At 36.0% G+C, this 25,425-nt stretch overlaps 3 protein-coding genes across 5 annotated transcripts in view; 2 read left to right on the top strand and 1 right to left on the bottom strand.

Annotated features, from left to right (window-relative positions):
- The window catches only part of LOC125857072 (ATP-citrate synthase alpha chain protein 2), a 1,178,350-nt gene that overhangs the window by 611,282 nt on the left and 541,643 nt on the right, over positions 1–25,425 (bottom strand). The window lies entirely within an intron of this gene.
- LOC125857069 (pentatricopeptide repeat-containing protein At3g03580-like) lies at positions 12,499–14,561 on the top strand. The gene has a single exon (XM_049536735.1). It carries the CDS (start codon positions 12,569–12,571, stop codon positions 14,555–14,557), a length of 1,989 nt encoding a protein of 662 aa, XP_049392692.1. The 5' UTR covers positions 12,499–12,568; the 3' UTR covers positions 14,558–14,561.
- Positions 15,183–18,600, top strand: LOC125857070 (probable polygalacturonase At1g80170). 2 transcript variants are annotated; one of them, XM_049536736.1, is made up of 9 exons: positions 15,183–15,438; positions 15,769–15,897; positions 16,081–16,254; positions 16,363–16,383; positions 16,466–16,673; positions 17,083–17,164; positions 17,337–17,445; positions 17,747–17,863; positions 17,981–18,600. In XM_049536736.1, the coding sequence occupies exons 1-9, from the start codon at positions 15,202–15,204 to the stop codon at positions 18,284–18,286; spliced, it is 1,383 nt and encodes a 460-aa protein (XP_049392693.1). In that variant the 5' UTR covers positions 15,183–15,201; the 3' UTR covers positions 18,287–18,600. The 2 variants fall into 2 exon arrangements, with proteins under 2 accessions (XP_049392693.1, XP_049392694.1); XM_049536737.1 differs by lacking the exon at positions 16,363–16,383.

Below are 25,425 nucleotides of genomic sequence, written 5' to 3' on the forward strand. Positions count from 1 at the left end.
ACAGCATTCCACTGAAGTCCACACTCTCAATACTAACAACCATCATGAACACTCTAACCATTTACTTTACTCTAAACCAGCACTTTTAAATGAAAACATTTCTTAGGTACTTTAACAATCAAAAGTAATAAACTTTACGACTCAAACCAGGTGTAGGTCCATTCAAAGGTTCAACATCTGATACAATTGATCATTTCTCACCTTAAAAATTCATACCTTGAAAAAATATATCACCATGAATGTAGACTTACAATGAAAAATTTGAATCGTAAATTCAACCGTATAACACAATCCCCTTATCTATCAACATTAGCTTATACCTTGAAGATTTTTATGAATTCATGGATCTTCGCTTATCATTAATCGCATCTCTATCGATCTTACAATATCTTTTGCTAAAATTTCAATCGTACTGATTACTAAACTCAAAAACAAAAACAAAGCACTTATCATCACACTATAGCTTATGTCTGTACACTTCTTTCTCAAATCTTTTTCAATAGTTTTTAACCAATCTGATGGACCCGTGACACTATTACCATAGCCACAGCCAAAGGAATGAAATCACGCGTCTCTGAACCGAATTATCTACCCCTCTGAAGATACCTCTTTAGCCCTTGCAATCAAATAAAATATTTTTGATCTTGCCTCTCTCTAAAGGTTGTACTACATCCAACTATTTCTTTCTTCATTATGACTCCAACTCTTTAAATTCTATTCGAGTGGTGTCCCACCATCTCTGAAAACTTTCCATACAACCACGTTACTCACCAAATATTAGAAAACCACAACCCTAGATACTCACAAGTCGTAATTACTATACAAAATTCGCTTAACCAATAATCTTATTATATAGTTGCATCCCATCACAAACTTTTATTACCATTATGCTCAATCAGCCCTGACTATCACTACGAAGTCAATCTTTACATCAACATGACACCTCAAACTCATGTATACTCATCAAATTCAAAGGACTAATAGAGTACCAAAACGAGTCTAGTAGAGTCTTGCGGAACGGTACGGGAATACCTTTACTTTTCTTCAAGAGGCAATAGCACTTTAGGAAATCTCTCTGTTTCTCTTGTCTCCTTTCGTGCTATGACTTGATTTCAATTGGTATCTGGCGATTCAAATTGGTATCTAACCTCCTTCACTCTTCTGTCCACAGATGGTTAACACTAGATTCAACGGCGTCAGGCCCATAGCTCCGGTCAATGCTCCAGCTGAGAAATCTACAGCGAGAGGTCGCGGTCGAGGCAGGGGTAGAGGAAGAGTTAGGGGTAGAGACCATGGAAGAGTGGCGGCTTCAAGAGATGGGGTACCGATCAAAAATATTCCCCAAAATGAGACCCTCCCGTACATCACGAAGATATTGAAGAGGATATTGAGGTTGACAACATTGAGAAGGTGAGATAAGAGGAAGAGGTGCTGGCTGAGACTATTGATATTCCTCCCATAGACCCAGTGTTAGCTCGACAAATCATGTCATTCTTGAAAGGGTAGGTTGGTCTTGGAGTGCTTCTTTCTGTTCAAGCAACTCAAGCTCCCGCTAATCCCCCTATTGCTAGCACTAAGCCAAAGACGGGTGGAACGGGATGTAATGATGCTTTCTTCCATCCTTTGTTGGATTATGTTATGACTGGTAATGAGCATGAAATGTTAACCAAGTTTTTGATGCTAAAGCCTCCTGTGTTTCTTGGTTCTGAGAATGAGAATGCTTATGAGTTTATCTTAGACTGCTATAAGAGGCTTCATAAGTTGGGAATTGTCCATCAACATGGGGTTGAGTTCATGAATTTTCAGCTTCAAGGTGAGGCCAAACAGTGATGGAGAGCTTATATGGAATGCAGATCTTCTACTTTACCTCCACTAACTTGGACCTAATTTCATGCTCTGTTTCTAGAGAAGTATGTGCCTAGGACTTTGAGGGATCACAATAAGAATGAGTTCATGGCTTTGGAGCAAGGTGATATGTCTGTGGTTGCTTATAAGGCCAAGTTACATGCCTTGTCTGGATATGCTACTCAATTGGTGACTACTGAGGAGGAGAGGATCCAGTTATTTATTAGGGGACTAAATTCTGAGTTACAAGTATTATTTGTTCATATGACTTCTGCAGGGAGGAGCTTTAATGAGGTAACAGACTATGTTAAGAAAGTGGAAGGGTTAAGGCGAGACGATCAGGCTAAGGCATTAGCAAAAAGGGCCAAGAATTCAGGCAACTTTCAAGGTTCTTATTCTAGAGGTTCAGGGAGGCCAACGCTTGCAACCAAGCCAATTCAGTCGGATATGCCTGCCTCTACAGGTAATTACTTGGGTACTCCATCTCATAATTTGATTCAGGATAGCCAGGGAGTCGCACCTTCAGCGGGCAGCATGCCATCTTTTGATCATATGTGCTACAACTGTGGAGAGCCTGGGCATATAAAGAGAGATTGTCCCCACCCACGTGTGTTGGACTCCGCGCAACAGCAGTCTAGAGAAGTGGCACCTGTAGGAAATGGTAATAATGGTCGAGGGCATCCACAAGGTGGGCGAGAGGTAATCAGTGAGGCCGTAGAGGTAGAGAAAATGGTAATGCAGGCAGGGGTAACGTGCAAAAAGGCAGCTAAGTGGTTCGTCAAGATGATACAGCTCAGTTTTATGCATTTCCGAGCAAGAATGAGGCAGAGGCGTCTGACACAATGATCATAGGTACTATTCTTGTATGTGACCGGATGGCTAATGTGTTATTTGATCCGGGTTTTACTTATTCTTATGTATCAGTGATATTTGCCTCAAAGTTTGATATGATTTGTGATATACTTGATTCTGCTATCCATGTTTCTACCCCAGTTGGAGAGTCAGTCATAGTTACCCATGTCTATCGTGTTTGTCCTATTTTGTTTATGGGTTTTCAGACTTGGGCTGATTTGGTGATTTTGAATATGACTGACTTTGATATTATCTTAGGCACGACTTGGTTGTCCCCTATTATGTTGTGTTAAATTGTAATACTAAGTCTGTAACTCTAGAAATTCCAAGAAGGGAAAAGTTGGAGTGGGAAGGGGTGTACAAGCCTAAGCAAGCTAAGATCATATCCTTCATTCGGGTTAGAAAACTGGTAGGGTAGGGTTGTTTGTCTTATTTGGCTCACATTAGGGATGTTGAGGTTGAGACTCCATCTATTGAATCTATTCCTGTGGTGTCAGAATTTAGAGAAGTGTGTCCTACTGACTTGTCTGGTATACCTCCAGATAGATATATAGATTTCTGCATTTACTTAAAGCCTGTTACGCGCCCCATTTCTATTTATCTATATCGTATGGCTCCAACGAAATTAAAAGAGCTTAAGGCTCAAATCCAAGAGCTTTTTTATAAGGGATTTATTTGACCTAGTGCTTCCCCATGGGGTGCCCTAGTTTTGTTTGTTAAGAAAAATGATGATCGTATGAGAATGTGTATAGATTACCGGCAATTGAATAGGGTCACTATTCGAAACAAAGATCTTTTGCCTCGAATAGATGATCTTTTTGACCAATTGCAAGGTGCATCAGTTTTATCCAAGATTGATCTAAGGTCTGGCTACCATCAGTTGAAAATTAGGCTTGAGGATGTTCCCAAGACGGCGTTTAGAACCCGTTATAGGCACTATGAGTTTTTAGTTATGTATTTTGTCTTGACTAATGCGCTTGCAACTTTTATAAGTTTAATGAATGGGGTGTTCAAGCCATATCTTGACTCGGTTGTGATAGTTTTTATTGATGATATTTTGGTCTATTCGAAAAGTGAGGAAGAGCATGCCGACCATCTTCGTATTGTTCTAGGTGTTCTTGGGAAACAAAGGTCGTATGCTAAATTCTCTAAGTGTGAATTTTGGTTGACTTTTATTGCATTTTTGGGGCATATAGTTTCGAAAGAAGGGGTAATAGTAGATCCTCAAAAGATTGAGGCGGTAAAGAATTGGGTTCGTTCAAGTTATGTGACTGAAGTTAGGAGTTTTGTGGGGCTCGCTAGCTACTATCGTCGATTTGTGAAGATTTTTGCTTCATTACCACTCACTTGACTAATTTGACCAAAAAGGAGATCCCATTTGAATGGACTGAAAAATGTGAGGAGAGCTTCCAAAAGCTCAAGACTCTTTTAACCACCGTACCTATTCTAGCATTACCGGTTGAAGGTAAAGATTTTATTGTTTATTGTGATGCTTCACATTCTGGTTTGGGTGTTGTGTTGATGCAAGATAAGAATGTTATAGCTTATGTCTCGCGTCAATTGAAGGTGCATGAGAGAAATTATCCAACACATGATTTAGAGTTAGCAGCAATAGTATTTGCTCTTAAGATCTGGCGACATTAGCTTTATAGTTTCAAGTGTGAGGTAGTTATTGACTATCGTAGTTTGCAACATATGTTTACTCAAAAAGATCTGAATTTGAGACAACGAAGGTGGATGGAGTTACTTAAAGATTATGATGTCACCATTCAATATCATCCGGGTAAGGCTAATGTGGTGGCAGACACTTTGAGTCAAAAAGCGGTGAGTATGGGTAGTTTAGCTTGCTTAAGTGTAACCAAGCGACCTTTGGCTAAGGAAATTTAGACCTTGGAGTCTAAATTCATGCAATTGGACATCTCAGAAAGAGGTGGGGTGTTAGGTAGCATTGAAGTGAGGGCCACATTCATTGAAGAGATCAAGGCTAAACAGTTTGAGGATGAGAATTTGGAGCAGCTTAGAAAGAAGACTACGATTGGTAAGGCACAAGAGACCACTCTTGATGCGGAAGGTGCGCTCAATTTTAAGGAAAAAAATTATGTTCCTTGAGTTGATGACTTGATTTAGAAATTGTTGACAGAATCCCATGCCTCGCAATATTCTATTCATCCGGGTGTGACAAAGATGTACCAAGATTTGAAGCGAATTTATTGGTGGCCGGGTATGAAGAAGGATATAGCGGAGTTTGGGGATAAGTGTCAAAATTGCAAACAAGTGAAATATGAACACCAAAGGCATGTAGGTTTGCTTCAAAGAATTCCAATTCCGGAATGGAAGTGGGAGAGGATAGCCATGGATTTCGTGGTTGGTCTTCCAAAGACTTTGGGGAAGTTTGATTTTATTTGGGTAGTGGTTGATAGATTGACTTAGTCAGCCCATTTTATTCCGATAAGAATATATTATAATGTTGAACAATTAGCTAAATTTATGTGAAAGAGATAGTGAGGTTGCATGGGGTGCCCCTCTCTATCATCTCAGACCATGGTACCCAATTCACATCCAAGTTTTGGAGGAAATTACATGATGAATTGGGCACACAACTCACTTTTAGTACAAACTTCCATCCACAGACAGACGGGCAGTTAGAGAGGACTATTTAAGTGTTAGAAGACATGTTGAGGGCATGTGTGATTGATTTTGGAGGGCATTGGGATAAGTTTTTACCTTTGTGTGAATTCTCTTATAATAATAGTTATCACTCCAGCATTGATATGGCACCATTTGAGGCACTCTATGGGAGGGGATGTAGATCACCCATAGGATGGTTTGAGGCTGGAGATGTGAAACCATTGGGGATTGATTTTGTGAAGGATGCTCAAGATAAGGTGATGAGTATTCAAGTTAAGTTTCTAGCAACCCAGAGTAGACATAAGAAGTATGCGGATCATAAGGTAAGAGACATGGCGTTTCAAATTGGTGAGAATGTTCTTCTTAAGGTATCACCCATGAAAGGGGTGATGAGATTTGGCAAGAAGGGCAAGCTAAGTCTGTAATACATTGGTCCCTTTGAGGTTCTTGAATGTGTAGGACCGGTATCATATAGATTGGTTTTACCTCCTAACCTATTGGGAGTTCATCCAGTATTTCATGTGTCCATATTGAAGATATATCATGGTGACGGGGATTACATCATTAAGTGGGACTCAATTGTGTTAGACAAAGACCGCCAATATGAGGAGGAACCGATTGCAATTCTTGATCGTGATGTGCGTAAGCTGAGGACCAAGGAAATTAAGTTTGTGAAAGTTCAATGGAAGCATTGTCTAGTTGAGGAAGCTACTTGGGAAACCGAGAGGGACATGCGAGACAAGTGTCCCCAATTGTTCGTCGATTCATGTACTACTTCATTCCTTCTTTAGCCTGTTTTTCCTAAGTTTGTCACTCGGGGATGAGTGATGGGTAAATTGGTATCTATTGTAACAATCGGGTTTCGTCGTTATAGAAAACTAGCGAGAAAATTTCTTGGGCCGGAAAACTTTTTCGTAGTAACTTGGAATTTTCCAACCTAGTTCAGATTTGGACAAAATCGGAGTCATTAAGGTGTAGGGAAATCTGGTAGCAATCCGGTGACTTATTTATGATTTTGATTACATGAGTAGTTAGATAAGTCATTAAGAAATCTGTACGAATTTACAGAATTGAATTCAGGTGAGTAGAACTCCCGAAATCGACCTTAGCGTGAACGGTATTTTTCAAGCGTCGTTGGTTAAAGGTGTGTTGTGAAATGGGGGTCTTGGAATTATTAAAATAGCTCACTATTTTGTGCAAGCCACTTTGGCGGTGGTTTTGGTCGCTCTGGCGATGCCGCTGTAGCGGGGTGAGGGCCGCTATGGCGGGCCAAACGCAACTTAAAGTCGTAAATAAATCCCTAAACAACCTTATTCTGCAGTTTTCAGTTTTAGAGCTAAGGAACGAACCCCAGGTGATTCTTGACAGTTTTTCACCATTCTTGAGGCTAAAGGTAAGATTTTAACTCCCCGAATCTGATTTTTGATCCGAAGAACGTAATCTTATGGGTAAATATCGATGGGGGAGGGTTTTGATCTAGATTCTATGGTGGAAACAACCTTAATTGGGATAATTGGGATCATGGGTTTGATCTAAGGTTCCTAGAATTGTTAGCAATCTAGGCAATTAGTGACTATTTATTGATTCCCGTATTATATTGATTTTTTGTAGGCCAAGAACAAGTGGAACGAATCCGGAAAGGGAAGGATCAAGTTTCTTAGGGTTTCAAGCTTGTTTTGAGGTAGGTGATAGTTGTGATTCTATGATTGTGTGATGTATGTTTGTTCTTGCTTCATTATGATACATGTATGTATATGAATGTTGCGGTAGTAATCACATTTGTTGTAAATGAGATAGATGAATGATGAATGTCATGAATCATGACTTATTTGTATGAACTTGAGAAGATACTTGTGATTGTGATTGTGGTGTGTTGAATAGATCAGTTGCCACGTTCCGGCATAACTAATTGGGATCGGTTGCCACGTTCCGGCATAATTATGAGATCGATTGCCACGTTTCGGTAAAATCATTGGAACCACATTCCGGTATGCTAACTGTTTGGGTTCCATGAGAGGACCAATGACTTGTCATAATTGTGTATCTTGAGAAATGTGAAGTTATTCGTTGTTCGTAAATGTTGATAATATTGTATATGTTTGATATATGCATGTGATTATATTGTTGTATTGACTTATATATGCTGCACTTAGTGGGATAGTCGTGTGATCCTACCAGTACACTGTGGTTGTGTACTGATACTGCACTTGCTCTTATTTTTGTTGAGTACAGGGCATCTTCAAGCGGCTATTGACAGACCTCGTCTAGAAGATCAATGATCCTTTTGAATTCAAGGGTGAGACAATTCTTCCGGGCTGCCATGAGTTCTCTTTCGTCTATGTCCACATTTCGGACTTAGACTTTTCTAGTTAGTTAATAGTTCATTAGTTCGGGCATATATCCCTTCTTGTTTAGATTTGTTGAACTTTAGATGTGGGGGTACATTGACTTTCAGGTTCTAGGTGTATTTTTCCGCATTTATTTTAGTTGATAGACTTTTGTTTGGAGTTTATGGGAACTCCCTATTTCTTTCCTTAGTATTTAACTTGCTTCTGTAACTCAAATGGTTTAGTTGTTTGGTTGGGTTGTAGTAGTGGTTCTCCCGAAGGGTTAGTGTGGGTGCCAATCACGACGGTCTGGGTCGTGACACTTACATGTTGGATACGTGATTGTAAATTATTGAAGAAACTCTCAAAATACTCAGATGAAAAATTAGACTAAGAATCATTTGTTTACTTATGAAAATCACCTATAAAGTAACGCCCAGTGATATAGGAATGAAATTTGGTCCGATAGCAGCTATACCAACAATGTGAAAGTCACGACAAGCAACAAAAGAAAAAGAGATGAACAACAACAAGAAGAAGATAATGATGAACAACAACAAAAAGAATGATGATGAAGATGATGAAGAAGAGCAACTACATAAGAGCAACAACAATGAAAGAATAGCGAAGAGAGAGAAAAATGGAAAAGGAGCGGTGAGCTGTGGGTAGGGGTGTACATTGGCCGGTTTGGTTTGGTTTTTCATTAAAAAAAAAAGAAAATGGTCTAAAGCGCCCCAATCTATATCTGAAATTCCAACTACACACTCCAACTTCACGGGTGTCTTATCACCCCCTGAACTGTTTAAAACTAAAATAATTTACTCCCTAGACGCTTACGTGGCACAGTGAGTGTATCTCACTCTCTTAGAGAGAGTGAGGACCAACACAGATAATAAAAAAAAAATTGAAATTTTCATAAATGTGTATTTTTAGTTTTTTTTTCTTATTAATTTTCTTTCTTCTTCACAACAACATAAATCAAATCTCTTCACCATTCACCTTCTCTAAGCCGCCGCAACCGTCACATTCATTGAATTCACCATGGAATTTCATTATTCCTCTTGATTCTAGAATTTTAATTTTTCAATTTGCGCATGAAATTAGAAAATTTTGAAAACCACCTCTTCATACCAATTTGATTGAGCATCTATGGCAGCACCAAAGTTCTTCACCATCTTGAAATCATTCCTATCACTACATTAATTGATACACCACAAATCGTTTATAGCAATTTCACCCATTACTCTCCATAATCAAGAACTATATATAAAAAATCTTTGATTTATGCATCAAAAATCTTTCAAATCAAAGCAAATTAAGGTTGGACAAGCTTAGTACATGAACACCCAAATGATTTTCTTCAATAAACTTTGAATAGTAAGATAATTTTTATCCTATATTTAATACCCAACAGTCCTATGACTAATTTTAATAACTAGTCCTTTTCTTACACATGTGAAAAGTTAGCATCTGTTCTTCATCTTTTTCATTCCATTACTCTGAAATTTGATGCAAAACCACCCTAAATCATCTCCAAATTGCCTTAAATTTTAGATATAAGCTTCCCTCGACGTTTCCAACCTTTTGATATATTACCCACTCAAAACGGTGCTCGTTTGTGGTAAGTCAATTTTTTAGCTCAAGTTTTTAAACTAATTTTAATGGAGGTTTCAAGCTCGTCGATTTTCATGAAATTTCGGGAGTTTTTTTAAATTTGAAAATCACAGCCATAAACTCAATGTATTCAGCTTCAAATAATTAACAACCATTCATGTTATCAACATGTTTCAAATTGGAGATCCAAAATACATTCATAAACTTTGATGTTTTGACATTTTTATTTATTTATTTATATTTTGCTATAAATGATTTGAAATAGTTTCGTACATCAACAAGTCCAAAATTTTTATAAAATTGCATCGTAAACAAAACCGTTTGTTATAAGAACTCACATATCTAATTTTAACCAAAAAGAACTTTCTAAAGGAGTCTTCATTCCCAGCCAGTAGCAGCAGCTGGGGTAGGGTTCACTTTTGGTACAACAACTGGTGCAGGAGGAGCAGCTGAGGCGTCCCAACTTCCCTCAACCACTGCTTCTCCAGACCAGCCACCGATAGCTACAGGAATAGATGTTGCACCATCTGCAGCCTATTGAGCATCATGGATTTGGCTACTAGTCCAGTCACCACCATATTCTGCATAATCAGCAATAGCAGGTACTTCCTCTTCTTGTTGATCTTTTGCGTCTTCAGGATCTCCTGTAAAAGAGGAGATCTGTCATGACGTTTTGATATTAAATTGTTTTTTTAAATAATAAGTCAAAAAGGAAAAAGAATTAAAAAAAAGTTTTGGTTATGACGTTTTAACGATGTAATAATTCTTGTTTTAAACAGTTCAGGGGGTGATAGGACACCCATGAAGTTGGAGTATGTAGTTGGAATTTCGGGTATAGATTGAGGGGGGCTTTAGACCATTTTCTCTAAAAAAAAAAACTAAACCAACTATGTCGGTTTATTAAATCTAAAAACCAAATCAAACCACAAAAAGTCGGTTTTTTCGGTTTCGGTTTCCGCTTTAATCAGTTCTTTTAGATTTTTTCAATTATTTGGTTTTTTTATTTTTTGGTTTTTCGGTTTTTTACAACTATACGGTATTTGAAAAAGAGATCAAATATATTTTCACTTACCTGAGTGATAAACTAAACTTAAAAAATGTTAAATGAATAGAAATTTTTGAAAAGACGGTAAAATTCACTTAGACACCTCAACTAAGACTAGTACATATTGAACACTTTTACCAATTCAAAAATTGTTCCAATTAGACATTTTTTGATAATTAGCAAAATATATGAAGAGTGTGTGATACACTTGCGGTGACGTGAAAAAACGACTAATTATAAAATAACATGTGCCACTGGGCCCCAAAAATTATAAAAAAAAATAATTTTTTTAAAAATTATTTCAAACACTTTTTATATCTATTTTTTAAAAAAAGAAAAAGAAAAAAAATGAAAATGTCAACCTATTCTACCCAACCCCACCCCTACCCAACCCCTTTTCATCTTCATCTTCATCTTCATCTTCTTCCCAAAACACATTCTTTCTCAAATCACAAAACCTANATCTAATTCTTTTCAAATAATTTAAAGATTAACTTTTAAAAAATATATATATATATATACATTTTCATACTAAGAGTGAAGAAGAAAGAAAATTTTACCAGCGGTTATTCATTTCTACATCGATGACAAAATGAAATTGATAGCTCAAAAATTAATTCTTTCAAATTTTTGAATGTCATTTTTGATAAAATTAATGGGTTTATATATGAATTTGAGTAAAAATCTTTGTTCAAAAATTGTGATAAACAAATATCGGCTAACTTTTTTTGTATGTAAAAATCATTTTTCTTCTTTCTTCTTCTTCATATTTGTTCCTTATTTTTATGAAATTTGAAATAAATCGTACGAAAGAAAGTCTTACTTTCTTTCAAATCTAAATCTTCATAGTTGATTTTCATTTATCTTCATATTTGGAAGAAATAATATTCTTTTTTTATAAAAAAGAAAGAAAAATAATGTTGTAGCTAAAATGAAGAAAGTTTTGCAAACTAAAGTATGAAGAAGATGATAGGTAAGGAGTGGGGTCCTTTTCTTTTTTGAAAAAAGTGTAAATGAAAGAAGAAAAATGTTTTTAAGTTAATTATAATGCCAAGTGTCAATAAAAGAAGAAAAAATGTAAAAAAAAATAATTCAAAAAGACACTATTTTGAATCTTTTCGCGCTTCAGGGAAGTGCAAAACACATTTTTTGCTATATCAACGTTTTGTGTTTAATAGGTACATGTTTTGAACAATTTAGGTGTTCAATAGGTACAAGTCTTAGTTGAAGTGTCTAAGTGAATTATGCGATCAACTTTAAGGGGCGGTCGATGACTTAAGCCTTTATTTTTTGAAATATCAATGTTCATTATGTTAGATTAATAAGACTAAAGGCTACAGACAAACTGAATACAAAATAAAATATTACAAAGTAAATTGTTAACTTTGAATTTGTAAAACTATAACAATATAATTGTAACTTCGGATCTTAATACAAAATAAAATATTTACAAATTTTACAAGCCCAAATTTGAAATAAAATATATAAACATGAAAAACTATAAACTAACTAAAAATATATTAACAAAGTAGATTATAAATTATAATTTTTATCTATAAATAAAATAAAATTATATATATATATATATCGGTTTGGTTTGAGTTCGGTTTGACTTTTTTTCTTTTAATACCAAATCAAATCAAGAGTGATCGGTTTTTTTTTCAACCGCCAAACCAACTTAACCAAACCACAAATCTTTTTTTTTTCGATTCGATTTGATTCGTCGGTTCGATTTGATTTTCCGATTTGGCTTGTACACCCCTAGATGTGGGTGCCCTTTTTCTCCTCCATTTCTTATTATTAGGGTTTTATATAAGATGTACCAAAGTGTAAAATAAAAAACTTGGGGATGAGAAATTCATCCCTTAATTCTTAATTTAAAAGTTGTCACCCCTGTTCAATAATAATTAAAAGTTGAGTCACCTATATCTAATTTTAAAACTTTTCTATCACTCTTAATTCATTGTTCCGATAAAGCTTTTGTGTAAATAATAAAACTTGAGAGTTTTAAAATTAGTACTATTAATAACACTAATCTTAAAATTATCACCTCTAATCAATAATTAAAACTTGTATCACTTTTTCTTAGTTTTAACATTTTTTTTTGTCACCTTTAATAAAAAAATTCCAAGAAACCCAAGTTTAAAATTGAGGTGCACCAATTTCCAAGGCGACTAATGCCTAATGGCTCTTGAAATCTCCCTACGACTTATATGATTATTCTTGTTCCGTATTTAGCCCCTTAACTTGGTTATCAATGCGGACCAAACTTACTATAGCGTCTTTAGCCAGAAGCAGATACGTAACAACCCATTCTCACAATTGCCAACAACCCACTCTACCTCTTCAGTTTAACTCTCTAAGCAACTATGATGTTTCCTCAACTAACCAAATATTACATGATCTTGTCAAGTATGGATCTTTAACCTCTGCACGCCACTTGTTTGATGAAATGCCTAAACGTGATGTTGTTACATGGAATATCATGATTTCTGGATATAGTCATAATGGGTTTCCAAGAAAATCATTGCACTTATATAATAAAATGGTTTCTAATGGTATTATAGAGAATTCATCCACTTTCTCCTCTATATTGGCCATATCTGCTAATGCAGGTTTGTTCAAACAAGGGGTTGAGATTCATAGCAGAGTTGTTGTTTTGGGATGTAGTATGAACTTATATGTTGCTAGTTCACTTGTTAATATGTATATAAAAATGGGGTTTATAGATTTTGCTTTTAAATTGTTTTACGACTTACCTAAACGAAATTTACCGATATGGAACTTGGTTTTACGCGGAATTTGTGAATTGGGTCGGTTGAGTGAGTTCTTAAGATTGTATAGTGATATGAAGATGGAGAATGTCGAGCCTAATGGGGTTACGTTTTGTTATTTGATTCATGGTTGTTGTAAAGAGAGACTTGTTGATAAGGGCAGGCAGCTGCATTCCCATGTGATTAAGAATGGATGGTTAGAATCAAATATTTTTTTAGCTAATGTATTGGTGGATTTTTACTCTGCTTTTGGTATTTTGGTTGATGCCGATAAAGCATTTGAATGTATTCCACCTCAGGATGTCATTTCATGGAATTCAATGGTTTCCGTTTATGCTGCTAATGATTTGTTACATGAAGCTGTTCGAGTCTTTGAAGAGATGAGATTGTGGGACAAACATCCCTCTGCTATGTCGTTTGTGGCATTGTTAAATTTATCAAGTCGCGGAAAGGAACTGCTATTTGGAAAACAAATACATAATTTTGTTATAAAAGTGGGTATTGATTATGGAAGTGTCCTCATTCAGTCAGCTTTGATTGATATGTATGGGAAAAATGATGACATTCAAAGTTCAATTGATGTATTCCAGTGTTCACATGAGAGAAGTCTCGAATGTTGTAATTCAATGATGACATCTTTGCTGCATCTTGGTTTCCTACAAGATGTGTTTGAGCTTTTTAGTTGGATGGTTTGTGAAAATATTGTGTTTGATGAAGTGAGTTTGTCCTCAACAATTAAGGCATTTTCATTGTATTCCTCTCCTAGCTTGGATAACTGTTGCTTGTTGCATTGTTGTGCAATAAAATCAGGTTTTGATTCTGATAGTATTGTCTTATGTTCTCTAATTGATGCATATTCAAGATCTGGACAGATTAGATTCTCTCAACAGATTTTTGAAGCACTTCCCTCACCTAATATTTTCGGTTTCACTTCAATAATTAATGCATATGCTCAGAAAGGAATGGGATATGAATGCCTTGCAGTGTTTGAAGAAATGATCCAAAGGGGTCTAAAACCAGATAAAGTAACATTCTTGTGTATACTGTTGGGATGCAACCATTCAGGTCTAGTCGAAGAGGGGAAAATGATTTTTGATTCTATGAGAACTATTCATGATGTCTATCCAGACAGGAGGCATTATTCATGTATGGTGGATCTTCTAGGCCGTGCAGGTCTAGTCAATGAGGCAGAAGAGCTGCTAATGCATGCTTCATCGGAAGGAGATTCTGTCATGTGGAGCTCACTTTTGCGAAGTTGCAGGATTCATCAAAATGAGCATGTTGGAAGAAGAGCAGCTAAAAGGTTAATGGATCTTGAGCCAGAGGATCCTTCTTTTTGGTTACAGGCCTCAAATTTTTATTCTGAAATTGGAGAATTCGAAACTGCCGTATACATTCGAGAGGTTGCAGTGGCGAGGAAGATGAGCAGAGATATTGGCTATAGTTTAATTCGGGTGCATGAGTTCCATTAAATATACACTTGATAAAAAAGAGGGTAAAAAGGATATCATGGCTGTTTGGTCTGCAGGACATGCTGGATATACTTTTTCTTTAAAAAATATATCTACCAGAATGGAGAGACTTTGTCTGACTCTATACTTTTGAAGCAAGGACACTGTGCTGCTTATTAACCGACTCCAATACCAAAATACAATACAAGTTTCAGAAGAAATTTATATGCATTGTTTGGTCTCTGCAATTACCAAGTAACTTTTTCTAGTGCCCTTTATCTTTTTCAAGATTTTCACATTTATTGATGAAGTAAAACTACTGTAGAGGTAATTTGACTGTCTAAAAGGGGAACCTTTGAAGATTGGTGCTGTAACATTTATTGTTGTATGGGTGAGAAAGAATCTACAGGAGCATTTTACTTATGAATAGTATGTTGAACCATGGCTGAGGAGTAAAGCAACGATCTCTAAAATGATATTCTTACACTTAAAGTGTGGGCTTGTAGAAAATGAAACACCTTTATCTACTTTCAAGCCAAGCCATATAACCCCACTAAATCATCCATTTTCAGCACTAATACATCCATATAAATTAATACTCTATGGTCTCCTTTGATTTATGTAAAATCTAGAAATACAGAACGAATATCAGAACCCCCTAAATCATGGCTAAGATACTCTTCTTCTTGTTTCTTGTTTGGCTAATGGGGGCTCTTGGAGCTGCAAAAACCAACTTTTTAGATGATGTCATCCTGTCAGAGCTTGATGATTTGGATGTAGAAGATGGTGATGAAGCAGAGTTGTTTGACCTCCCCAGATTGGGAATTGAACGCGGCAACAAGATTCTTGTCAATGTAGATAGCTTTGGTGCAGTTGGTGATGGCGCTTCAGATGACACCAAGGTAATTCATTTTAAAACTGGAATATTCGCCACAAAGATTTGCTGATCGACTTCTACTTGTTTTTGATTACAGTAGATTAATGGATTGAAAAAGTGTTCGGCAACTAGAAATATGACCATCCTGTATTTACTCCATTCATAATCGTGGTTGTCTTTCATACTGATTGCTTACAGGACTCTAGTCTTTACTGATTAGTCTCCTCTTCTAGTGGGGTGGACAACATAGACTACCAATGCTATCTTTTTCTTGAGTTGTAGATTATCAGTGTTGTTGTTGTATCTGTGCAATTTGCAAGTACCTTCTCCCACTTTGTCAATTGTACCATCTCAGGCTTTCGTTGATGCGTGGAAACAAGTTTGTTCAACACCAAAATCAGTCTTCTTTGTCCCTGCAGGACGCAGTTATCTAGTAAATGCAACAAGGTTCCGAGGGCCTTGTGTGGGCATACTGAGAGTCCAGGTTACACTAATTGCATCTACTTCACGTCTTGTTTCAGTTTTTGTCCTCCATTTAGCATTTACTGTAGAAGAGACTTATGCATATTATACTTGGTTGAAATTGTTATTGTTTCCCTTATAGCATCTATTAAGCCAGCTCAAGCGTACCTTACTATTGTCATAAACTGGAAATGTGATTACACAGATTGAAGGAACTATAGTAGCACCGGATGATCCTAAGAACTGGAATTTTGCAAAGAATGGACGAATTTGGCTTGGCTTCTTTAACTTGACTGGAGCTCTGTTCCAAGGAGGAGGGGTTATTGATGGATCAGGCAGCAAATGGTGGGCAGCTTCATGCAAGAAGAACAAGACTAATGTAACTGATGCATGCACTACGTATATGTTCTTTTATGTTTTGACAGATAAAGATGACTGTCTTATTCTTTCTTGTTTTTTCTTGTTTTGGATTTTATCCCGATAACAGCCATGCGTAGCAGCACCGACTGTAAGTGGACTATCACGAGGATCTCATTTTTTAACTCCTATCATAATTGTGAAATCAACTTACACAGAATTCTAAATTGCAGGCTTTAACTATCTATGGGAGCTCAGGTATAAAGGTGAAGGACCTAACAATCCAAAATGGCCAACAGATGAATTTCGCCATTTCTCGATCAGACTCTATACGCATAACTGGTGTTACAGTGTCTGCTCCTGAAGACAGTCCTAATACTGATGGAATCCATATAACTGAATCTACAAATGTTGTACTCCAGAATTCCAAAATTGGAACAGGTCTTGACATGTCCCATATTATCTACATTCAGATCTCCTTATTTGACTGATGTTGACGTCAAGAACAAAAGTTGCAATATTATGTGATCTTGTCTATGGGATAAGATAGACTGCAGAAAAGTATCTCTTTTGAAAATGACATTCTAGTGTGCAACTGTATTGCTTTCTTAAATGTGCCTCTCAATAAGGCACTTCATATCTACCACAAACCTTGGCTTGAGCTCTGTGCATCTCTCACTATACTATTGAAAAAGCTAACTGGCAAACATGTATGAGCCCTCCTTTCATGCTCTGTGTTTTCTCAAATAAACTGGCACATGCAATGTTTTAATGGACGTGTCTTTATTGATATCATGAATATGCTTTATGTTCAGAGAATAAATACTGGTTAGCTTCCTTTCTTATTTAGGTGATGATTGTGTCTCTATTGTCAATGCTAGTTCCAGTATCAAGATGAAGAGAATTTACTGTGGACCTGGCCACGGAATCAGGTAGTGCAATTTTCAGTTATCGTTGCCCTTTTAAATTACCTTTAGAAGTTCTGCAGAAGGGATCTAAGAGTCGATAAATAAATTCAAATGTCATATTATGAAAGAATAAGCAAAAATATCATCCTCACGTTGTCTTCTAAACTGATTCTGTTGCATGAATGATGCCTGCCAGCATTGGGAGCCTTGGTAAGGACAACTCTGTTGGTATAGTTACTGGGGTTGTACTTGATAATGCATTTCTCAGAGGTACCACAAACGGTCTGCGGATCAAGACATGGCAGGTATGCCGTTTTTAGCATTGTGTAGCACTTGAATTTGTCCCTATATATGGTATTACCCACATGATTGTTTGAAAATTAAGACTTCTTGGGTGATTTTACAACAGCTTTCCTTTTAATTAGCAAATAACTACAGTCTCAGTGCGCTTGACATGGAAAAGATCTATTTAACTATACAAAATTCTAAGCCCCGACGAGGAAAAGCATACCTAGTTATCAATGGCACCTAGATTCTGTCTGAAAATAAAGAACAAATTTCATTTTATCTTAGAAACAGAATGACAAAAAGTTCTTGTTTTCTTAGGGAGGATCAGGTTATGTGCGTGCAGTGCGCTTCCAGAATGTAAGGATGCAAAATGTTTCCAATCCTATCATCATTGACCAATTCTATTGTGACTCACCAAAGTCTTGCCAGAATCAGGTATTCTTCTCAATTGTCATGTTTTCAATTGATAATGTATTACTTCGCAAAGGAAATAAATAAGATTCTCTCCAATAGTTGGAAAAGTTAACGTGACACTTGTTCTTGACATCATAGACATCTGCAGTTGAGATAAGTGAGATAGTATACCGGAATGTTAGTGGTACTTCAAAGAGCCAAAAGGCAATCAAATTTGCATGTAGTGACAACGTGCCCTGCAGCCATATTGTTCTGAACAACATCAACTTAGAGACCAGAGATGGTACTGCTGAGGTCTACTGCAACTCCGCCACAGGGATTGGTTATGGTTATATTCATCCATCAGCAGAGTGTCTCAACTCCTCTGACAAGAAAATTAAGCAGAAAATGGATGCTGGACTTGACGAACCAAGGGAAGAATACATCGTTCATACTGAGCTATGAATAGCCATCCACATGCCATCACTCAAACACATATTTTTAATATACATCTCGTAGTTTAGTTCTTACTTATTTGAGTAATCTCAGATTCTGAGATTCCTAACTAGGTAAGATAACAGATAAATACTGTTATACAGAGATTCATTAAAAATATTTATATAAGACATATTATATACATAATTTTCTTCTATGATAAGCTGAATGTAATACACAAATTTATTGAGAATTATGTTCAGTGTGTAAATATATTGGGAGGACCATTTTCTCATAGCTATGGACTATGGTGAGTACTCCCTCTCAAATATTCTAAACCTTTTAATTTTAATTGAACATACTAATGCACTTCTCAAAATTAATAAACAAAAAATCAGAAAATTTTATTTTCTTTATACGTTTGGATTCATCTCCAATTTCTTTTATGAACATTGATCGTGCCCTCAATCCAGGGCTCATGAGTATCGTAACTGTTGAAATATATACCATTGATCATATGCTTACATTTATTACTTATTAATATTATTAATTATGTGTTTAAATATAGTATTTGTTATAGAATAACTGTTTATTCAATTTTAATAGAATTTTTTTAATAGATTAAATGTTCGTCTATGTGTCCACTTACTTATATGGTGAATGATTTGGTTTATAAAATTTAGCTTATACACAAATGATTAAATCATCGGTTCTTATAAGTATAAAGTTTATGTTCATAAATTTAAAATGGAAATTGGACAATGCTCTCGGTATAATTGTATACGAGTTACATATATTTATCTTGATTATGAGAATGGTAATAATTTTGACTTCTTGTGTATGTATTAATCGGATCAAGTCAAGAGAGTATTTCATATGGACTTAATAAATAAGGGGAAAATTACGCGGTTAAGCAAACTTATACTACTTAATTACTCATCATAGCTATAGTTTGCTATAATTACCACTCACGACTAACATTATACATTAATTACGCGGGCTGACTTCGAGTTTGTATAATTAGTCATGTTTGTATATGTATAATTCGTCAGAATATACAAATACATATGTATAATATATAATTATCTAACCTATATACATATACAATTCACCTCTCTCCCACTCTCTGCCCTCTCTCGCTCGCCTCTCTCCTCTCTCTCCCAATCTCGCTCGCCTCTCTCCTCTCTCTCCCAATCTCGCTCGCCTCTCTCCTCCCTCTCCCAATCTCGCTTGCTATATATACAATTGCATATGTATAATATACAATTATCTAACATATATACATATACAATTCACCCTCGCTCGCCTCTCTCCTCCCTCTCCCAATCTCGCTCGCCTCTCTCCTCCCTTTCCCAATCTCTCTTGCCATATATACAATTATATATGTATAATATACAATTATCTAACCTATATACATATACAATTCACCTTTCTCCACTCTTTGCCCCCTCTCTCTCGCCTCTCTCCTCTCTCTCCCAGTCTCGCTCGCCTCTCTCCTCCATATAACATGTAGCTACGAATTGTAATTATCAAACTATAGCTATGGAGAGTAATTAGACTATTTTTGAGTGGCTGTATGTGAAAGTTCCCCATAAATAAATTCTCTAGTTCATTAAATATAGTTATACTCTTAGGCTTAATATAATTATTATTAGCTATGTAAATTGTTTATTATTTTGATTTATTAAAAAACAAGATTTGTGAGTAAATATGTCTAGTAAATTAAATGATAACAGTATATATTGGTAAAATAATAGTTAGCTAATGAAATCAATCTCTCAATCTTGAGATTGATGATACACCTTTATAAAGACTTGCAAGTTTTCATGTGTAAAAATCAGTAGGTAAATTTTATGTCCGACAAATAAAATAAGTTAAGCAAAAGTCTAAAGAAAATAGTCAAAATTAAATTATCAGTCATTTAATGGATTAGTATTTGAATCTTATGGAGAATTAAATGAGATTTAATGGAAGAATTTTGAAATTAAACTGAGGAGTTATATATTATGGTGGCTTGTAAACTTTAAAATATATGACCATTATTTTTATGTGGCACAAACTTGTTTTGAATGAAAATCATCCATTTACCTAATCTGAGCATCAAAATGGCCAGTTTAGGTAGATTTACACTTTGTTTTGAGGGTTGTTACGTATTGTTTCATAATATATCGTATTGTGTTGTATTGTATTGTATCGTACTATATTGTTTTAATGAATACAATGTTCATATAGATTGTATCGTTCTTCTTCGTTATATAATGTCACATATTCATAATTTAAATAATAAACCTACAAGAAAAACAAGGTACATGATAAAACTATATACTATGAAAAGGTAGGATAAAAGATGAAATGTGATTATTAAATAATATATAAAGACATAATGAAAAGAAAATACTAAGGTAACAATGCGATCACACCAAATCGTTCGTTACATAAAATAGGTCTTTTCGTCATTACCTAATGATGAATTTAAATGATATGATATAATAAAATTTAAGTACCAATCAAAACAAACATTTAATTTAAACTAACTAGGCCAAAAAGTGTCTTCAACAAGAAGAGTACTCCATTTCATGTAAGTGTAAGCTATCATTATCATTCATGTGGGCTGTGGCAAACAGGAGGCGTAACTCAAGTTGCTATGACAAAATTAAATGATGATGCCTTTAGATTGCAGCAATCACCTATTTGGCTCTTGGTGCTGTGTGGATGTGCCCTTGTATTATTTATTTCTTTTTTATGACATGTTAATTTAACGAGTTTGTATGCACTCTAATTAATTTATCAGACAATTTGTTATAACTCATAAGTACAAAATAAAGAGAAATTGATATGTATATTAGGAGTGGTAGAATAGATAATTTATATGGGTAATCACTCATATTTTTTTGAGTAAAGCACAAATAATACTCATATTATTTATTTAAAAGTGGGTAGTTAAATGGGTAAAGATGTTCATTCATAAAAGAAAGAAAAGTGATTGTTGGGGGGCGCCTGGTAGGGGGTGGGCTGGTAAAAAGACTTAAATTTTCTTAGGGAAAAAACTTAAATATGTCATTGAACTTTTAGAAAAGGCTCATATTTATGTCATCAATTAAAAATTTGGCTCATCTATGCCATTACTGTTTAAGATAAAGGCTCATTCATGCCATTTTTTAACTCCGATTTTGCAAAATCATTTTTTACACCCCAAACAACTTTTAACACTTTTTATAATTTTGGATCAAATGTACTATTTTTGCTTCTTCTTCCTCAAATACACATGAAGAACATAAATAACTCCGAAATTTTCAAATCTTCAATTCTTCACGAAACCATCTTAAATTTCGGCTACATCTTTAGTTTTTTTTTTTTTAAAAAAAAAATCTAAAATCATTTGCAGTGTTTAAAAAATTCTTCGGTATTAAAAAAATTCCAAAAAATGAAAATCAGTCACAAAAATTTGAAAATTTTCTTTGATTCATGTTTTGTAGGTTTTTTTGACATTAGATCTTTGTTCTCAAGTGTTTTTTGAGTGGATGTTCAAAATTTCAAATGATTTGAAGTTGTGGAGAAATTTCTATCATTAAAGAATGTTGAAGTTTTGAAACTTTGAAGAAATTTCAAGTGGGTCTTGTTGAGTTAGGTTGAATTCGACCTTAAAAGATATTGAATTTTGGTATCTAGATCGGAGGAAAACTACTCTTGAAATTTGAGGTGATTTCGTGAAAAATTAAAGAAGTTCAAAATTTGGGAATTGTTAATGTTCTTTTAAGTGTTTTTGGTGTTCTTAAGGAAGAAGAAGCAAAAAGACTACATTTGATCCAAAAACTCTAATTGAAAAATGTTAAAAGTTGTTTTGGGTATAAAAAATGGTTTTGCAAAACTGGAGTTAAAAAAAAAGGCATGAATGAGTCTTTTCGTTAACAATAATGACATAGATGAACCAAACTTTTAACGGATAACATAAATGAGTCATTTCTAAAAGTTCGATGGCATATTTGAGGCTTTTCCCTAAACAACATTGAAGTTTTATTTCAAAGGGTGAAGGATAGTTATAGGGCTTATAAGTAGAGGTAAAACGACGTATTATAAGAATTAGAAGTATAGGAAAAAACCTGAATGCCCTTAAAATAACTGTCAGATGAATCCTACGATGTGACCTATGGTTCGTAAGAATTTCTACGGACAGTACTGATCAACCGTAGACCAAGTATTGGAGCCTTAAACTTCATCTAACTTTGGCGAGACCTTTCTACGGCCTGTAGGGCTTCCTACGGTCCATAGACCCAAATCGTAGAATTCAACTTTCACCAAGTCTGGAACACTTCTACGAGACATTTCTACGGTCAGTCAAAACTCTACAGTTTGTCCTGTTCATCCGTAGGCCACCTTCAGAAACTTAATTTTTCAAATACTCATCTCCAGGTCTATGACTCCCTTCCTACGACCCGTAGGAATTCCTACAATCCGTAGGTTAGACTCGTAGAACCTGCTTTAGCCAATTTTCTGCATTTTTTCCTTAGTTTGATTTTCCAACTTTCGAGGTGTTACAACTACGTACGTCAATTGATGCAATCCAGATTGCCTCCCAGCCATCCATTTACGAACGTCAATGTATTAATGGATCGTTCACAAGAATGGAGGCTCGTGGGATTGAGATGGTACCAAGGAGGCGGTTCCAAGCATTGCTTGGTAACATACGCACTTTGAAGGAGCTCCCAGTTGAGCAACACCATGCTTGGATGATAACTTAGAGCGTGGGAGGTCTAACGAAGCAAAGAGATGCAAGTGGAGGCGTTGCTCCATTCGGCGAGATGTCAGCCACTTCGGTGACTCGCCAAACCCCTTTGGAAAGGGTTCCAAGATCGCCAACTAGCCCAAGGAGCTACAGAAAGAAGCTGCTCATTCGGTGAGATGAGGGAACTTTGGCGCATCGCCAAGTGGATTGGGCGATGGTCCCAGATTGCCCAAAGTTCCAGTAGCTCCCAGCCAAGGCAAGGAGTAGGATTCCTCGTCGAACCCATTGGGTGGATCACTGAGTCATTAGGCTCGCCCGACTTGGCTCGCCCATTGGCCATTTCGGGTCACTTTTGGGCCCATCTATTTAATAATGTCCTAAAACTATAAATAGGCATTTTAGGGTTCATTTTAGGGAGACTGATTTGAATATTGTGGTTGTAAACCTGAAATTCATATTTGAGTGTTTGAAAGCTTGGTATAAACTTTTGTTTAACCCTGCTTAGAAACGTCGGTTGCTTGGGATATCGATTCCCTCGAGGTCGTCGTAAGAGTTAGGTGCTTCTTGTTGGATTAATGAATTGAGGTCTTTGGGTTTACTATACCCTTAGGTTGCTCTTTGTTTCCTCTTTTTGTGTCTATCTATCTATCTATCTATCTTTACTTTTTGTATTTTTGATTTCTGCATCTTATTGTAGTTCCTCTTATGAGAATTACATCATTTGGTATCAGATCCGAGCTTGTTATCGTTCCTACGATTCTAGTCTTGGGTTTGTTGCTATTAAAAAAGTGTTAAAATTCGTTTTTGTGAAATTGCTGAAATGGGTTTGATGATTTGTGTCTTATTTGAAGTTTCCAAGGTTGGATTAGTGTTCCCTAACCTTATTTGAGTCTAGCGCTGAGATTTGAAAGAGTTTGGTTCACTATTGAAGAATCCCCCATTGAAGGTTGAAGAAGCTTTGAAGAAGACAAAGTGGGTTTTGAAATCTGAAAGTTTTGGCAAGGAATTGAGTGCTAAAAAGTATTGGGCATTGTTCCTTATATCAAGGAGAGCTTGTAGCTCAATTTTGGTGAAATTCCGAGCTAAAACCCTAGAGGGTTAATTTTTGGGTCTTCATAGTGTTCTTGAAGTTCTTGAAGAACATTCAAATCTTCAAGAAGGGAATATTTGAAAAAGGAAGAGTTTGATTCCAAAAAGGAAGAAAGAGAAAGTATAAAAGTGTTTGTACAAAAGGTAATTTCCCAAAAGGGGTAAGTACTAAAGTACAAATGCAGGGGGGACCACATGAGTACAAATTTTGGAAGTTTGAAGAAACAGCAATAGTCCAATAGGTGAGCTAAAGCGGGGATCGCCTAACCCACTCGGCGCCTCGCCCTTTGGGCAGTTAAGTTGCCGAGTTGGCCTTGATTTGGAGGGTGCTACTGGAAATTTTGGTGGACTCAGCCTGGTTCGCCAAGTCCATTCGGCGCATCGCCGAACTTCCACCTAGATCACCGAGTTGCCTTGGCAAAGTTTGGCGATGCAATCTTCAAGTTGGCGAGCTGAACTTCATGTTAGGCGAAGAAACCAGGCCATTTGGCGATGAAAAGCTCGTTTTATGACCCTAATCTCAGGTTCTAATTCCAGTTTCTTTTCTTTTGATTCTAGTTCGTTGTCAAGAATCCTAAACTGATTTTCAACTCATAACTACTCTACTTGTTGACTATTACTTCTTAAATTCACTTCTTTGTTAGTGCCTTTTCTTTTCATGCTTTTATTCATTTTACTTCGTAGGTAACTTCTTGATTCAAGTCTGTTTGCTTTAATCGAGTCGTCCATTTTTCTTTAAACAAAAATCCATTCTGGCCAAGAGTAGAATCGACTCTTCTGTGATCAACCCAGTATAAGCAACCTTCAACATTAGCCGTGCCAATTTGAGAGGCAATCAAAGGTGTGTAAACACGAGCGATTGTGAGTTCATTTTACTAACGCTAACGTTGTTTGTTTCTTTTGTTGTGTATTTCTCATTTCTAGGTACCATGGAAACCAGAAGCAAAACCCACCCACCTAAGGGAAAGGATACCTTAGAACCTTCCATTGGGGTTCTTACTAATTTGAGTTGAATAATGGGAAGCTTGGCTTACTTCAGAGGTTGTCTATTGATGAGTCCAAAAATTGGACTCATTTAGGGCTTTATTTTGATAGAAATAGTGTTTTCGAATGCTTATTTTGTCTCAATATCTGATGAAAACTCTTATGTTTCAGGTTTTTGAAGTTTTAGTGGAAGCATGGACACTTAGGCGCACAAAGTAACAAAAAGGCTGAAAAGAACGAAGAAGCTGAAGCATGAGCATCGCCAAGAACCTTTGGCGATTCGCCGAAAGGACAGACTCCGCCCTTTGTTCCAGTATGCGAAGCCCTGAAGGAAGAGGATCAAAAAGGCGATGAAAGAAGCAGTCGGCGCTTC

Source organism: Solanum stenotomum, chromosome 2 (genome assembly GCF_019186545.1).
Source record: "Solanum stenotomum isolate F172 chromosome 2, ASM1918654v1, whole genome shotgun sequence".
Taxonomy (NCBI): Eukaryota; Viridiplantae; Streptophyta; class Magnoliopsida; order Solanales; family Solanaceae; genus Solanum; species Solanum stenotomum.

Excerpts from the sequence above, each read along its gene's own strand:
- LOC125857070 (XM_049536736.1), top strand. The coding sequence starts at position 15,202 with ATGGCTAAGATACTCTTCTTCTTGTTTCTTGTTTGGCTAATGGGGGCT. Across the intron at positions 15,898-16,080 it reads TGGGCATACTGAGAGTCCAG|ATTGAAGGAACTATAGTAGC; the intron begins GTTACACTAATT and ends GTGATTACACAG. Across the intron at positions 16,674-17,082 it reads GAATTCCAAAATTGGAACAG|GTGATGATTGTGTCTCTATT; the intron begins GTCTTGACATGT and ends TTTCTTATTTAG.
- LOC125857069 (XM_049536735.1), top strand. The coding sequence starts at position 12,569 with ATGCGGACCAAACTTACTATAGCGTCTTTAGCCAGAAGCAGATACGTA.